General features: G+C 41.8%; 4 protein-coding genes across 32 annotated transcripts in view; 2 read left to right on the top strand and 2 right to left on the bottom strand.

The window, feature by feature from the left end:
- Window positions 1-1,142, bottom strand: part of lmo7a (LIM domain 7a) — a 49,258-nt gene extending 48,116 nt beyond the window's left edge. For 17 of the 23 annotated variants that reach the window (XM_034574864.1, XM_034574872.1, XM_034574865.1 and 14 more), the window contains exon 1: window positions 1,016-1,139. In XM_034574864.1, the coding sequence (XP_034430755.1) occupies window positions 1,016-1,084 (69 nt within the window). In that variant the 5' untranslated portion in view covers window positions 1,085-1,139. Of the gene's footprint in view, window positions 1-1,015 lie in introns of all 23 variants that reach the window. The other 6 variants (XM_034574873.1, XM_034574870.1, XM_034574871.1 and 3 more) reach the window with 2 other exon arrangements.
- A 1,938-nt stretch (window positions 1,143-3,080) lies between these two features.
- On the bottom strand, window positions 3,081-6,804 carry uchl3 (ubiquitin carboxyl-terminal esterase L3 (ubiquitin thiolesterase)). Its single transcript, XM_034574713.1, has 9 exons — window positions 6,657-6,804; window positions 6,451-6,462; window positions 5,216-5,344; window positions 4,928-5,084; window positions 4,740-4,825; window positions 4,305-4,352; window positions 4,122-4,197; window positions 3,943-4,001; window positions 3,081-3,842 (listed from the first exon to the last, which is right to left on the bottom strand). Exons 1-9 carry the CDS (start codon window positions 6,696-6,698, stop codon window positions 3,753-3,755), a joined length of 699 nt encoding a protein of 232 aa, XP_034430604.1. The 5' UTR covers window positions 6,699-6,804; the 3' UTR covers window positions 3,081-3,752.
- A 704-nt stretch (window positions 6,805-7,508) lies between these two features.
- On the top strand, window positions 7,509-10,609 carry commd6 (COMM domain containing 6). Of its 3 annotated transcripts, XM_034575271.1 has the most exons (8): window positions 7,509-7,572; window positions 7,644-7,754; window positions 8,585-8,643; window positions 9,056-9,121; window positions 9,217-9,293; window positions 9,430-9,598; window positions 9,711-9,863; window positions 9,955-10,609. In XM_034575271.1, exons 2-8 carry the CDS (start codon window positions 7,724-7,726, stop codon window positions 10,003-10,005), a joined length of 606 nt encoding a protein of 201 aa, XP_034431162.1. In that variant the 5' UTR covers window positions 7,509-7,572; window positions 7,644-7,723; the 3' UTR covers window positions 10,006-10,609. The 3 variants fall into 3 exon arrangements, with proteins under 3 accessions (XP_034431162.1, XP_034431161.1, XP_034431163.1); XM_034575270.1 differs by having other exon boundaries at window positions 7,518-7,754; XM_034575272.1 differs by lacking the exons at window positions 7,509-7,572; window positions 7,644-7,754 and having other exon boundaries at window positions 9,056-9,125; window positions 9,220-9,293.
- A 1,239-nt stretch (window positions 10,610-11,848) lies between these two features.
- The window catches only part of tbc1d4 (TBC1 domain family, member 4), a 30,995-nt gene continuing 26,272 nt past the window's right edge, over window positions 11,849-16,571 (top strand). For 4 of the 5 annotated variants that reach the window (XM_034575262.1, XM_034575258.1, XM_034575259.1 and 1 more), the window contains exon 1: window positions 12,633-13,031. In XM_034575262.1, the coding sequence (XP_034431153.1) occupies window positions 12,633-13,031 (399 nt within the window). Of the gene's footprint in view, window positions 13,032-16,571 lie in introns of all 5 variants that reach the window. The other variant, XM_034575260.1, reaches the window with a different exon arrangement.

Below are 16,571 nucleotides of genomic sequence, written 5' to 3'. Positions count from 1 at the left end.
TGGGAAGAGAATTTGTGAGATGAGGAAACATAATTTTGACCCGCTTGTAAAGAGAAGAGAAAAGAGTGAGAGTCTGGCTGAGGGCTGCATGGAAACTTTGGATAATTTGACTTTGGAGAAATAAAAGGGGCTGCTATTGAAAGAGCTGGTGAATCTTTTTTTTTTTTTTTTTTGCGAGTTGCTTGCCATTTCTCATTTTGATTACCGTGTTAGAGAAGTGGGCACATGACGTCCATAAAAATAAAGTATTTTGCCACAGAGGATGAATCACCTGTTGAATCCTTTATTCTGCAAATGACACATTTTCCAGGAACATCATGTACGCCACAGCGTGGGTCTACTTAAGTTTTCTGCTCTTCTCTGACATCTTAAACCGCACTCACAAACGTTTAATCTATTCATCAGAAACCATGTGAAAGTCCCATCATTTTATGAATGCGTGCGTACAGTCACATCTTGCGTCATTCAAAGCAGTTTCTCTTAACTGATGGGTTCATGTTCCTTCGCTATTGCAACTGGAGCCTGAAAGCCTCAGGGACATGTAGTGATGAGCAGGTCCGGGCAAGATCTGTCAATGAACAGTAATGATGAATGGAGTCTGTCTTCCGAAGAGAGATCCAGAGAAGATAAGAAGGAGACGCCAACTGATTTCTAGTAGTGGCAAAAAAGAGAAGACTGGTCTCACCACCTCCCAAAGAGGAGAGGTTAAAGGCGACACATGCCTCCAGACATCTAATGGTCCATGCAGGCTGCTATTATCTGGAGCCTGGGGGCAAGAAGCTGAGGAAGCTGATCGGTTTACAGCCATACCTTCAAATAACTCAATCTGGGATGAACTGAAGGTAAAAAACTTCTTCAAGGGTGACACCAGGGATTTCACGATCACCCTTAAATTGAAGCCTCTAAATCAAAAAGCAACACAAAAGTAGCACAAAAACGGAATTCCTAAAGGGATCAGCAGCTTTATCTCATCTTGATGTCATCTTGCATGGTTTTGAAATGTGTTTGCACTCACCTCAATCCATCTCTGCGCCTCTGAGAAGGCTTCGTCGCAGCCGACAGAGGACTGCTCACGCCACTCCATCACAGAAACTGATTATCCGAGCTGCACCGTCGGGGCCAATTCTGCTCCTAATGGCCCGATGACATGAATGAGGGCGAGTTTCAAACAGGCGGACACTAATGAAGCCACTTTAAAAAAAAAACTCCTCTTTAGCGCAGACACACGAGAGCGCAGGTGAACTTTTAGTCATCACACTCCTTTCATTCATGAAAATATGCCTCCTATTGTTCACTTGCACCAGCTCATCAAAGGGATGAACGCAAGATGGTAACAGTCATGCACTCCCTTCTTCTTCACCGGGCGGCACCCGCCTACCTACCCGCTCCTTGCATCCGTCACACCTGCGCTGCGCTCGGCGTCCGCCACCTTTTACGCACGGGTGGAGTGGTCAGAGTGGACCCGGGGCTGGCTCACCTCACCTCGGCTGCACGGACAGGAAATGTCCTCCTTGACTTCGTGGAGGTTTAAGAGCTGCAAGAGCTGGGGGCTGCGGTGGGGTGGACGGTTTCCCAAAGTGGGGTCCGAGGACCACCCGCGGGCCCACAGCTGAACACAGGCTTGTTATTTCCACCTCTCCTGGAGGATTTCATCCGATTCCAGGGTTTTCACCGCCTCCACGAACAACAGGCGAGATGCTCAACAGTGGGATTCTATTCACCGAACAACAAGCAGCAACACAGAATGTCCTCAGACTACAACACAGCTCCTCAGAATGACTTATAAACTACTTCAAGTCTGCTGACCACTAAACACATGGATGCCACAAAGTTTCCAAGAGTCTCGACAAACTTTCCTACTGAAAGAGGGCTCTTCTCTCCTCAAATATCTTTCCTGTAGCGCCACGCAGCGGTGGCCAGGGTGCATTGGAGAGCCTGAAAACTAAACTGACGTTACGCGTCAAGCGATTAAGAGCATTGATGGTTAGTAACAATATACATGTACTCAACAAGGCTACGGTACTTTCTGCGAGGTCTTGGTGCTGTGCTACATTTATTTGACCGTTGTAGTACTTTGCAGACTCAAATTTTCCATCCAAAACCAATGATCACCTTAAAAAAAAGGTACATGCATTGATTTAAATTCCTCAGTGGTATAATAGTAGTTAAAATTAGCTCAGCCTTGACCAGCAATATTAAAATGTTACTTATATGTATATAAAAACTTCTGTAAAATACTGTATAGACTAATAAACCAAAGAGAAAGGAGGCCTTATGCCAAATAAGGCTGGACGATATGGCAAAGATTGTATCAAGATATTCATTTTCATATCAGTCCTAATATCGTTGATTATCACAAATAATATCACATTATTATTTATTTTAAGTTTTAAGACAGATTTTTGCTAATGAGTGAGGGTTGTTGTTTTAAACTCTTCTTCATGAGCAGAGAATGACAAACACTCGATAAACAGCAAAACATTTTATAAATCTGAAGTAGATCATTTCTGTAGCAGCTCCTCGCTGTGATTGCACAATGCATTCACATTATATTGATATACATTGGACTTTAGTTATGTTACTATTGAGAACCTGTTCATCTGAATTTAACCCAACACATATGAAAGACAAGAGAACAGGTATCTGTTAAAGTATCTGTCGTTTACAAATCTAGATATATAATCAGAATGAAAACCTCAGCACTAAAGCTGCCTGTACATCATACAGGTACTTATATGATGATGTTGGGCTTCTGAGTCTGGTAGCATAAAGAACTGTAAATGCAGTTTATTCATAAAAACTAAAACAATATATATTTACCAGTCTTTAATTTTATGGATTAAGTCGGTTAATAAATATTGGCATACTGGGAAAAATTAACAGGTTCCTGGTTGCATTAAAATAAACAGCCTTTTCATTCCCAATGGAGTGTGCCAAGATATTTTAAAAATTTCTCATCAGGCTCTTATAGGTCTGGCATGTCTATTCCAGTTATACATCCGACTATAAGCCTGTCAAAATCTAATTCACACAAAAAACTTAAACGGATGGATATTTTTAAATAGCCAAGAGTCACATAAAAAGGTCAATGAAAGAAACGTTTAATAAATGTGCCTTTTATTTGACAGACTTTCTAATTCTTATTACAAAAATGTAGGCACCCAACACTCAGATGTACAGTCTGTTAGAGTGAGCCACACATGTCAGGGACATTCTTTCTGGGGTTTTTTTACCTTTTCATGAGACCATTAAAAACAGAAAACAGCTTTAAGCCATGACTGAAACTAAAGCCTTGCAAAATATATCTCTTCAGGTGTTTTTGAACACGTGGTTCGATTTATGATCACAACCAAATCACTACATTTAGTATGTTTGAATCCAGAGTAAAAAAAAGAAGTGTTACAGTTTGTGTTTTCCATTGAGAGCCAAGCATGCCAAGTAAACACACTTAAGTGCAGTGTCAGTTAAGTGCAGCTGTCGTCTGTATTGCAGTTAGAAATGTTTCAGCAGTGAAGATTTTCCTCTTGGCAAGAATTACCAAATTCTCTTTCAGTTACGATTAACGCGCAGCTAATTATTGACAACAATATTACTTTAGAATGATATCCCTGACATTTTTATCATTTTCCCCACATCACTTTCTGAAGTACTTTGAAAAAAAAAAAGAAAATTGCATTTTCCAATAAAGTCAGCACTTGAGAATGTTTGGCAGTAATGTTTTCTTTGTTTTCTCCGGTCATGGGGAAGTTTCCTCAGTAAGAATCTTTGGAAAGGGCAATGATGGTGAAACGAACCTCCTGCGGGTCCCGAGCCATGAAGACCTTACAAACCTCTACAGCGTCCTGCAGTGCAATTGAACACAAGAGGAAAGTGATGAGGTGAAAGTCGGAGTAAACAGATATTTTTACGTAGGCATGTGTGTTGTATTTTGGGATGTCGTACCTCGAGGAAAGTGTCTTCTGAAGTTTTACTGTGGATTATGGGGAAAGGCTTCCGGCCATCTGGGTATAAAAAACAACAACATTTCACTTCATCAAGAGTTTTCATTGTTTTAAGTTTAAATGTTGAATCAAAGTAATAAACTGTCAAAAACACAAATACTTCACTCGTGGTGAACTCACCCAGTTCATATAACTGTCCTCCGACATTCACCAACGCTATAAAATGCAGATTCACTTTCTCATCTAAGCTTGGAGCCTACGACAGACAAAAACAAACTTTTACATTAAGTAGTAAAGTTCAACAGAAAACATCTGAGAGAAGCGACCTGAGAAAAAAACAGAAAATCTGAAACTCGTACAAACCTCAGTCTGTCCCTCTTGTGCACTCGACTCGTGGGTAACACGTATACTCTGAAACAAGAAGTAGGAAAATTAGCTGTATGGCAATTTTCTCCTAAATATTTGAGCCGGCAAATTTTTTTGCAGCCGTTAAGGAAAACAAGTCTATGCAGCTGTTACACATTCTTATTTTTCTGTTGGATAATGTTTGAGGCCTTGTGTCATAACATCATAAAAAGGGAATTACTGGAAACTTAGATAATTTTTCTCCATCATCTCTAAACCATTGTGTTTGCTGTTCCCTTAGTGACTGACAGATATTGCAGAACTGCAAACCCTTCATTATTTTATGTGACCAAACAAATCCAAAAACTTAGTATAGTCTTTCACTCATGTGTCTCTCTGACCACTTCATCGTGCCATCCTTGAGAAAATATTTGTTCCTCAGCATTTTCCTACCTCGTCTTTTTCCAGGAATGCAGCCCTTTCCTTTGGGGTCATTGTAGAGGTTTTTTCAAGAAACTTCTTAAGAGGAGAATCAGACTCTGAGGAGAAGGAGCAACAGACACGATCAACTCTCTAAATCATACAGCTGGAAAGATCTCATCTCTACCACCCTGTACGACGCGAATAAAATAACTACTCACCAAATTCCAGGTGTTGCTTGTTGTTTGCCACTGCATGAATTAACCCTATTGTTCCACAGGCATTTCCGATGGTCTGCTTAATGAAGAAGACATCGGGAGAGATCTCCTGTCGCTGATCCTTCAGTTTCTCTTCCTCTTCTTGCTTGAAGGCCTCGTACTGGAGAGATAGGAGAAATGTTTGCTGAACATTGTTTCATATGGCATAAACGGAACCCTGTGCAACCACATGCACAGACATCTACAGTTAATCATACACCAAAACATGTTGCTGGAATAAATTTACAGTACCTTCTCTGTCACTGGGAAGAGGAGCAGCACTGCACACACAGGTCTTGGCACCATGCTGAGGAGCTCTGGATCTAATCCATACACATCTCCAAATTGCCAAGTTGGCTTCATACCCAGACAGTTAACGAACTGCATGAGAGGAGAGAGTAAATTTATATGCATACAAAGACATGAAGCTAACCTATCAAAATCATCCAGACAAGTTCAATATAAAGTAAAGTTGTATATAATTTATGATTACTGATAAACTAACCCCAAAATACAAATACTACGATATTAACTTTAGTATTTTTTATCTTTTACCCTTGCCATAAATTAGTCACACTAATAAAGTCTTATCTTTTCTACAGCAAGAACATCTTGGTTTATTTCCTTCTGTTGCATTGAAATATATTACCCAGTGTTTGTTCTTTATGACAGATAAGCTGCGCTTGCAATTAAACACGGACACAGTGGGAGCCGTGCAACCTTTGTAAGTGTAAACTAACCTTTGACAGTGTAAAGGAATTCGTCTGAGCAGAAAGAATAATAATCTTTTATAATCTGGCCCGCTTTCACAAGACATTAATTAACAAAGCAAAAACAACAAAACAAAAAATGTAAATAGCTGCAGGCCAAATCAACCTCTATTAGTTTCTAAGTTACAATTCATTTTATACCATTCAAAGAAGCTCACAAGATGATTCACCTGACACAAAAAAAAAACTAATTTACTTAATTAAAACTGAATTAACATATTTCATAGTATTTCCTCAACATACCGGCTTTAATTGTTGTTGTTTTTTTATTAAATATAATGATGGTTTTAAATTCTTTGGTTTCTTTGTCGAGATTGTTCCATAAACTGATTCCTTTCACTGTAAGGCAACGTTCCATCAATTGGGTTCTGAATCTCTGTTCCTTTTTAAAGATGCCCCTTTTAAGTTATATCTTTTCTGGATGTTGCAAGGCAAACTTTTCTTCTGAGCTTTATACATCATTTGCAGAATACTGTAATCTACTAGTTCCTGACATTTTGAAATCCCAGTGTGCTGCAAGTGCATCCTGCTCAAACTCTCCACGGCCTGTGACTCCTGCTATAACCAGACAGCTGCACATTACTGCATCAATATTTGATGTTACACTGGAGGTAACATCGCTGCTGTGGAGGCCCTGTGCCCCCAGTCCGTGCGTCTCGTTACCGCCGATCATTCAGTGGCATCTGGGGTCAGAGTCACTCAGAGGAAACCACTCACCTTCGTCATGACCTGGCAAGAGAAACAAAACACACAAAAGGATAAACAACGTGAGTAAAACTGCTGTTAGTGCAGAACGGAGCCGCCGCGCCGGGCTGTAGCTTTGTTCTCGGCGCTAGCATCAGTTAGCCGGCGGCGCTCACATGCATGCCAATGAATGACTTCGCTAGAAATAGACAGTAAACAGAAACATGAACAGCACTAACTTCTGGGTTGGACTCCAGAGGCAGCCATCGTGGACAGTCCATGTTGAGGCGAGGTCGAGTGTTTTGAATCTTTCCGGTTGAGAGCTGATTCGAGTTTACAGAAATCTGTTTGACAGCTGCGAATCACTTCCGCGTCTGGAGAGCGCACTCTGACATTCAGGGGAAACGCGGGGGTGTTCGGTTATTCATAAACTATAAATACATCTCAGCCAGAGCTCTATGACACAAAAATACATTGTGAATATATTTATTGATCCTTTTCATATATTCTCAATAGACAGACTATGGTTATTTATATACAAGATGGATATATTTTAATGTAGTAGCCACAATATGAGGCCAACAGTGGATCATTCCAGGGTCATGGGCGTGTTTCAGAGAGACCGATTCACAGCAGCTGTAGTTGTTTATTTCCCAGAATATTATTACGTTTACGTGTCCAATATAAATATATATTTTTCCACTACTGCTACTGCTACTACTACTACTACTACTACAAAAGTTGAGCTATCACAGAACCTCAGTAACTTATTTACAGATGATTTGTTTCATTCTAAAATTAAAGTTTTTAACAAGTCAGCCAGAACATTTTCTCAAGTATTACATTACATAATATATAATACAGGTACATTATTATAGGGGTGTTAACAAAACCACGTGCAAGATGCTCATTGGAGAAAAAGCAGTTGTGTGTTTATGTCCTTTTTTCATTTTCTGCATGACGAGTTTGGCAGGGTGACATTTATGAAAAATAAAGAAAACTCCTCTTCATGTTGATGGAGAATATTGAGAGGAAGAACCTACATGTAGTACACACTCCGGTACAATAGGTGGCGGTGTATACCTTTAACTATAATAAACACGAGTAAATGTAACACTATTAGCCGCTGTTGTCCAGTGAAAAGTCGTTTAATCGGTGAGTAGCTGGTTTGCGGTCTGTTTCCGGAATATATCACTTCAAAAACACGTTTTGAATCCACTCAACAGGTCTTAGAAGGTGTCAAATCGAACGAGAGGCTCGCTGAGCAGGCGGCGCTCACACCGCGGTGACAGCTCCGGGAGAGAAGATGCCATCCGCCGCAGCAGAGGTGTCATGTGGTGGGTTTAACATGCAACACGGGGCTCCGTGGTGTTTTCAGCATGTTGTAGTTTCACTAGAAAGATGAATGAGTTGTGTTCATCACACGTAGCGCTCCACCACACCCAGGGAATACATGCTAACTTCCCTGTTAGCTTCACAGAGTAGCTAGCAGGAGGCTACCAACCCACCCATCACCTCAATGTTAACCAATCATCCCTAACTCCAGTCAGGCTTCTGATGAGATGATAACTGGATCCAGGATTTATCTTGGACCACTACCAGGCACCTCTGGTCTCAGCCTCAACATGACCTTAGCCCCCATATGTGCCACTCGTGTATTATTCATATATACATGTGTTTATGTCACAGGAGTTAAGGTCAACTGTAAATCACTCGATGTCTCTTACTGCCTGTAGATTTTTCATATTTTATATTTTATCTGTTGGCCCTGCTTATTATACTCTGACATTTCCCTTCATTAGTGTCCGGATTAGTTGATATATTTTGTCTATTTGTTGAATACAGTTAAAATACATAAATTTATAAAGTAAATACATTTTTAAAGACATTTCTAATGAGCTATCTTCAGTTGAAATGGGAAACAGATACATACTAATAATATATGCTGATATATGGGTAATATAAATCCTACATCTTATTGTAAGTGCCTTCTCAAGGCAAGTTGGTAATGTATTAATTACAATAGTCAGACTCGCACGACGCCCCTCTACAGGCTCGGTAAAAGCAGCTCATGATTACTGATCCTCTTGAGACCAGTGTTAATAGCAGCACAACTGTATTATGGGAAACCTCATAATAAATGAGTTGCCTCACGTCTGTATTTCAGGCATCAACAAAAGTGTGGACAACATCTGCCGGCTTTCTCCAGATCTGTTAGAAGAAGCAGTGAGTATATGCTCTCTCAAATTGTGTGTATATATATAATATACCCATGCAGGCTAAAAGCAAGTTACAATTGAATAAATTAATTCATATATTGATTAATTTCTAAGTGATTAATAGAGAAAAGAGAAGCACCACACAGGTCACGTCTTGGTATTATTAGCCTCTAGTATTGGTTTGATTACCATGAGCACATGATTCATTCTTCTTGTCTAGTTTTGAGACTTGCTACTTGATGAAGTTACCGTGGATTAAACCTCCCAGTCGGCTAACACAACAGGATGTTAAATGCCATGTAATACTGCTCATTGTAGAGCTATTGGCAGCCATGCTCTGCACAAGTCACAAAGGATGTGGTATTGGTGGCATAGAGGTTCTACAGTACATCTGATAACTAATCTTCTAATCTCCACAGTGTCAGCACATTCTGATTTATCTTCAAGGGCGAGCTACAGGAGTAGATTCAGCTCAAATGTCTGACGTGAGTCAATATTTTCTTGGATTTTAATTTTTTTAACTTATAGTAACCCATCTCTTCCAAGGTTCCTCTTTCATTCACTTTTTTCTTCTGAGCAGAAGTTTCAGAGAGCTGGAGTTAGACTTGACAATGAAGCCCTGCAGCACATGATCCGTTTCCTGTTGTTAACATTCAGGTATTTTTCCTCTGATTTTATAACTGGTGGACACGTCTTCTATCATATTGTACACATTTAATTCATCTGTGAAAGTCACACAAACATAAGCACACAGTTGTACTATAAGGTGTTATAGTAACATTTGTGTCACCAGGTCAGCTGGGAAAAACAACCTGTCAGGAGATGACCTTGTGTCGAGGCTGGAAGAAAGTAGTAACAAGTGGTCTAAAGCTTCCCTGCAGGTGTTGCACAGGTTGTGGAGTGAACATGGTGCATCAGTCCACGCTCAGCAGGAGGTCCAGGCAATGCTCAGCATCGGCCAGGTACATTCAGATTTAATACAGTAAAGCAGCCGCTCATTTTCAAATATTTTCTGATGACCTGAACAGAACAGAATTTCTTTCAATTTTTGTTTGTTGTGCTGCATCTGTCTAGCTAGTGGACATCCAGTGGAAGCTTGGGATGGCGGTAAGCTCCGACACCTGCCGATCTTTCAACTCTCCATATGTGTGTCTGCTGCTGAAGATCGCTGAGCCCTCGGGACAAATCTGTCTGAAGTCTTTTGAAATGACCATTCCACAGTTCCAGGTCTGTATTTCTTGATGTGATTGTAATGTTGTTGGTGTGATTTATTAAATAATAAGGTTTATTTATATAAATTATGATTTGTCCTTCGCAGAACTTTCACAAGCAGTTCAAGGAGATGGCAGCTGCAATGGAGACTGTATGATGGCTGTAACACCTCAGTGCTTGTAAGCAGGGGAACCTGAGTTGTATCGGCACTGGGGTTTGTCTGCCGGCTGTTTCGCAAAATGTGCATTCGATTTGTTGCAACTCTCAACTCTCAGCTTTGCCTTTAAGTTTATATATTCTAATGTCATTATTTCAGTGTACGTGTCGTCCTTCCATCAACTCATCCAGATTTCAGGAATTTAATGTGGTGTATACGTACGCTGCTAATACTACAAATCCATGACTAATAATAATATTGTTCATTAATTACAGAATGTAGAACATTGATATGGTTTATTTTAATCCGTTTTCTTCTGGCTTTGTACTTATTATACATTTGCACGGTTGCTAATGTATTGCTGTTTCAGATCAAGGGTAAGAGATTGTAATTGTTCTGCTATACAATATGATTAATGCTATTTAGTTTCATATAATGTTTAAAATTGTCCATATTAACAAACCGTCCTGTCATTTTTTGTCTAAATTATTTTTGCTCTTTATGTTTTTCTTGATAATGTTTAAGTGTTTACTGTGATTCTGAGTTTGCCTTTTTTGTTTTTGTTCCTGTTCCATCCTCACTTTAAGTATTAAATACTTATTAAATGTAAATCTTCATTGCTTGGTTGTTTGATCACAACTTCACATCTCAGAGCAGTTTAAGTAAAAGCAATTATACACTAACAAAGTTATCAGTAAATGAATATCACTGTTTACCATCTTACTACTCTGTTCAGGATCCACAGAGAGATGGTAGAAATAGTTCACAGAGGCTAGTGTGAAGTCTGAGTATCTGTTGGTGTCTGTTCTCTTATGAGAAAAAGACAATCATATAGGATTGTTTACCCTTGTTCAGTGGAGGTGTGCACACATAGATTCATTCATTTAATTTTTTCACTACAATGCATTGTAGACAGGCAATTCAACATTAAAAAATTCCAATTTTGAAAAATTGCCATCTCATAACTATATATATATTGATAATGCATTGTTTATATTATTAGTATCTCTATATTTCTTTATGTTTATATTGCTCCTAATTTTAGATTTTGATATTTTTATAGTGCATGTTTAATAATATATTACTTTTTAACTTTTTTTTACTCTCTTTTGCTGCTGTGACTAATATAAGGATTATCTTTTCAAGTGTTTGTTTATTTGGTGGCCTGACAGTCCTCTACAGGAAACAACATGGCCACTTCAGTGACCCACCAGCAGTGTGAGGGCTTGGTAGCTTGCAGGGGTTTAGTAGCAACTGCCTCAGCGATGGAAGGTTATATATGGCAAAGCTACTATTTTGGGGATGGGTGGATTTATGGCATTTGGTAGATGCAAGTCCTCTGGTGCATGAAGCATATCAGATGTGATTACAGCTTTCCAGGAACCATGATTCAGCACCGCCTGCTTATAAACAGATATTAGTTAAATGTTTTTCCTCCTGTTCTTTCACTGCAGGAAATTTACAGACTATAATTACCACTTAAAACATGTCTATAATGCAGAATTAACAGTAAGGGTTAGACATAAACACTTTAAAATAAGGGAATACGATTATTTTTCCTGGTACACAGAGATCTTTGGCACATTTACATTTCATTCATTTCAAGGACAGTAACGTTGGATTTCATTATGGTAGCATGTGGAAATTGCTGTTTAATATAAATCTATAGATTAAGATTTGAAATCAGCAAAACTTTGAGGTAGTGTTTGAACTTCCTTGGTGGTGGAAGTGTAACATGTGATCATTGTGCCTCCATGAGACCTCTGCTGCCCTGCTGTTACCTGGTGGATGGTAAGTGGGGGTGGTATTGGCCTGGAGGACCATGTGGCCTGGGGGCTGCAGACACTTTCCACACGGCCTTGGAAGAGACTTTCCAGTTATTAGGCTCTGTTATTGGGGGTGAGAACAGGCGGGGCCTCCGTCCTGTCACGTTTCACACAGCGCGGCTCTGCCCTGCCCACTCCTCCAGCACATGGGAGGCTTGGGAGGGTTGGGCGGGTCGTCAGCGCGCAGACAGCCGCTCCACCTCCGAGGCGCTGTGGAAGAAAGGATCACACTCGAGAGGTTGGCGAGCATAAAGCATCAGTGTTCGTATTTTAAAAAACCCAGAGAAAAGGAAAAGCGTGGCGGTGCCAGCCGAGCTTTGTGCGCAACTGGGGTTTGCAGGCGCTGCGTAAAATTGCGTCGCGTCGCTGTGCGCGCTCAGGAGCGACGTAAAGAAATCAGATTTCCTCTGGGCTACTTGTGTTGACACAGGAGCCACATCCACAGCCACGTTTTAGCAAAGCGAGCCTGGGAAGGTACAGTACAGGGTTGTTCAGCGTTTGACTCCCTGCCCATGCAAATAGTGGAGGAGCGGAGCTGGGGCGCAGACTACCAACCTTGCAAGGGAAAGTGTCCATCGCAGAGGGTTTGGGTGGATTTGGATATGAACATGGAGAGCTGCAGCTGATCGGGACGAGCACATGTTGTGCGTCGTGTTGTGTGAACTTTCACTGTGGATGCGGACATGGAAACTGTTGCGAACTAAACACAACTGCGCGTGGCTGTGATCTCAGGGAATGGTCCATCTGTGTCATCTTTTCAAACCATAGTCTTTTAGTCCCACGAAGCCGTCAACGACAAACATGGAGGGTCCGGATGAGAAGGAGAACAGTCCTCCCAAGTCGGACCGGAGGTTCACGCTGACTTACATCGGCTGGTCCTCGCTGGACAGGCGCACCACCCTGCCCATGCTGCCGTGGCTGGTGGCCGAGATCCGGCGGCGGGGCGAGAGGGGCGACTGCGGCCCCGTGGTGCAGCCCAGAGAGGTCCAGCTGGTCCTCAACCCCCCCTTGGTGCGGTGCGTGCCCTCCAGCAGCAACAACTCCTCGGTGTTCATCTTCGAGCACAAAGCGCAGCTCATCTCTCGCTTCATCCACAACAGCAACGACCTCACCTACTTCGCCTATCTGCTGCGGGGCCAGCCGGACAACCCGGAGTCCGACATGTCCTGTCACGTCTTCAAGGCCGGCGACCCCAACCAGGTAGGTCGGGCTGCCCCAGTGCCCAGAAATAACCCTGCACCACTTCCAGAGCAGCAGCTGTGCCAGGAGCAGGGACAGACAAGGACAACACACAGAGAAAATAGTGCAGAATTAGTGGGGAAACTATTTGTGTCTGACGATGATGAAGATTTAATGCCCCCCCCACATGCTGCTCATGAAAGACACTGTTCAACTACAATGTCTTTCTGTAATGTTAATGTTTTCTCACATTCCTGAGGGTTTTCAATTTAAAACTCTTATAAATCACCACGATGTCCCACTGAGGCCCACCAATGCACACACAGAGAGCCCTGCCTCTTTCAGTGTAAACACTAAACAAAGCCTGAATGAAAAAATATGTCCTCGAGGTCACAACTGTGCCATTTTAATCTCAAATACAGTAGATTAGTCAATAGTCCAAACATGTTTGCTTTGGTATTAAGTATTTAGGTCAACGGTCAGTGAGGATGAGCACCCTGCATTTTTTATTTTGGCAAAGTTAATCCATGTCTGTATTTCCCCCCCACCCCCCTTGTGCAGGGGATCAGACGTCTCCGCCTGTGGTGTGTGATGACAACAAGTCAAATTGCAAAATATTGTGTCAGCACATTTACATGCTGATCAGCGTGCAGGTCTTGGGTAATGAACCGAAATATGTGGTGAAGAGTCAAAAATTAGTGACGTGGGAGTCACTGTAGAAAAATCAGACGTGCAGTCATGATTTGTGGTCAGGTTCTCCACATGCATGACACTGATGCGTGTGTCTGAGAGTTTTAGTTAACTAGAATAAATGCTTAATACATGTTCTCTCATGGAAATATATGAAATCGTTTGGTCTGGGTTTGTGCCAACATGCTCCTTAACTTGCCGTAACTCAACCTACACCGTTTTACACGTGTTCACGTTCTTCTTGTTTTCCGCAGTGAACCAGGAAACCCTCACTTTTATTCTTCACACACAGGTCCCATGTGCTGTGCGCCACGTATTTGCATCAAACTCAAACATGCCCGCGTTGTATCACGTTTCCTGTGGTATGTGCGGGGCCTGTGCAAGACAGCGCGTCCGCTACATTCACAACCGAGAGCAGAAGAGGCAGTGAGATCGAGGAAGAGGCACTTTCGAGGCGCCTGCCACGGATCCTCCTGTATACAGCAGTCAGAAAGGCATCTTGAACATTCCTCACCCAGCGTTATTATGCAACACAAACTGGTTTGGCAGCCAACAGAGCTAAGGCACATGTGCATGGTGGACCCTGTAGAATGCATGGGTTATTCTATCAGCCCACTGCTGCCACACGACCAGTGTTGATGATATGATTATTTGCCAGTTATCAATACAAAGGTTCTCAATGTGCTTCTGAAATGATCTTCCTGCCAACGGAAACACGATAAAATTCTAACTCTCCTTCTGGGCGACAGGCTTGTTTTCAGATCTATTTTTGGCTGTTGACATGACATTGTACAAACCCTGTGGGAAGACGTGTGGCTCTATGTGGAAGGTTAAATCAAATGACACACACGGTACAGAAAGCATCGCTAACAAAGCAAAGCCTTTAAAGACAATGTGTGTTTCATTGTCTTCCTCAGCTTTGAACATGACTTCAGTCCCAGTATATATGATATTTCTGACCCAGCTGTAATTGCTTATGCATAAGGTGCGGCCATTTAGCCATTCAAGGCCCGCTCGGCCATCTCTGGACTCTTCATTAGTGTATCCATGGCAACAGGACATACAGAATATTGTGCCAGAATAACATCAAACGCCGAAGAGAGTGCATACCTCTGGTGAGACTAACGCACCATCTCACCCTTTTAAAGAAAGTGACAAAAAACTGTTCCGGCGTCAGTTTATTTAGATCTGCTCCAAACAAAAAACCCACAATTCGGGTCAGTAGTTTCTGAGTAATGCTGCAGAAAGACAGAGAAATAAACTTACAAAGAAAACTTTACCTTCTTAGTGGAGGTAATTAACCATCCACTTTGATTTATTGCTTCATTACCACCTATAGTGCAGCTCAGACTCGGAGATACTCATTCACATCCCCAGTGAGACTCCTCGTGGCAGCAGGCGCACATTCAACACCGTCTCAGCTCAGCTCACTTGTTCCATTATCAAGCCGATAATACACAGTGTGGTCCTGCATGGTGTGAGCCGCCACCTCTGCTCAGACTTGGAACTGGACCTCAGAGGAATCTCTCCCTGGGGTGACCCTCGGATGACTCGCCAGCGCTGTTTGTCGTCCAGCGACACGTAGTGACAGGGGGACACCTTCATGAGCAGAGGGCACTTGACTTTCCAAAATCTGAATTTGGGGAACAACTCTTTGCCATAAAGCTAAGGTGGGGCAAAAATAAAAGTCCTCATTATCTATCTGCTGACATTGCTCTAGATCTCTGTGTCATCATGGGACACAAAGCCAAACATGCCTTTTCTTCTGTTCTCTGGATCAGCCTGTTCTCTGCCACACCTGTGCTCACATGCATTAGCCAGAGCAGGTGAGGTGGCCGCCTCACTGTCTGTTAACATGAATGTATTTCTTGCAAAACAAGACGCGATAGACCACAGGTTTATCTGGTTGTTGCGACCGATTCTGACAGAGAACTGGCATCAGGAACAGTTCATTGTTCCAAGTCACGTGGAAACAAGGACATAATAACTCTGCAGGAAAATATTGCCTGGTTTTACTTCCTGGTTTTCCCATTATTGGCAGTTTAGATGTGTAGCCCATTGGTTTAACAGCATTTGGTCAATTAACAGATCAAATTGAATGCTGTTCTTCTGACATCGTGTTGTAAAACCACCATGTTAATTCATGCATAAAAAGCCACTTTGTGTCACTGCTGTATTGACCCACTGTGATTTTTCTTTTCCCATTCAATTATATGACCTGAGAGCTCTGATCCTGTGTTAATGCGACACGTGAGCTTTTGTCTTGCTTTGTTTTCAGTTGGGACACAAACAGTCTGTCAAACCGAGGCACCCAGTTTGTCCTCAGGCGCATGGAAAAGCACAGGGCAGGTGTGAGGACGTCACACTGTAGCTGCAGTGAGGCTCACATACAGACATGTGACGGCAGGAAGTGTCTTCAGCAACAATCCTCAAAGAGCTGCAGGCACTTCAATTACGTGGACTGAAGCAGCACTGTTCATTCACGTGAACACATAATAACCCCAGTTCACTTTAATTGAGACATTTTGTGCAAGAAGTTTTTGCAAATGAAGATCAGCTGTAAATTTTTATATTAATATAATAGGCCTAACAGTCCCTTAATGATTTTTGTGTGGATCTGCACCAGATTTCACACACTCATGAATATGCTTGATTTTTTTAAAATCAAAATCACAAATTACTCTCTTGAGAAATCAAGGAAAATGTTGGGAAAAAAAACATCTAAATTCCTTGATGCGCCCCCTGACCTGCACTTATTTACGCACACTTTAATTGGCTCTATCCTGATCCATGTGGCATCCTTCCACCAAGTTTCCCTTCAGTTTTTGCACAATCCTGCAACAAACAAACGCAGAAGAAAACACAACCCCC

The sequence above is a fragment of the Hippoglossus hippoglossus genome, chromosome 21 (genome assembly GCF_009819705.1).
Source record: "Hippoglossus hippoglossus isolate fHipHip1 chromosome 21, fHipHip1.pri, whole genome shotgun sequence".
Lineage (NCBI taxonomy): Eukaryota > Metazoa > Chordata > Actinopteri > Pleuronectiformes > Pleuronectidae > Hippoglossus > Hippoglossus hippoglossus.
Note: the sequence above shows the minus strand (reverse complement) of the source record. Positions and strands in the feature narration are given on the sequence as shown.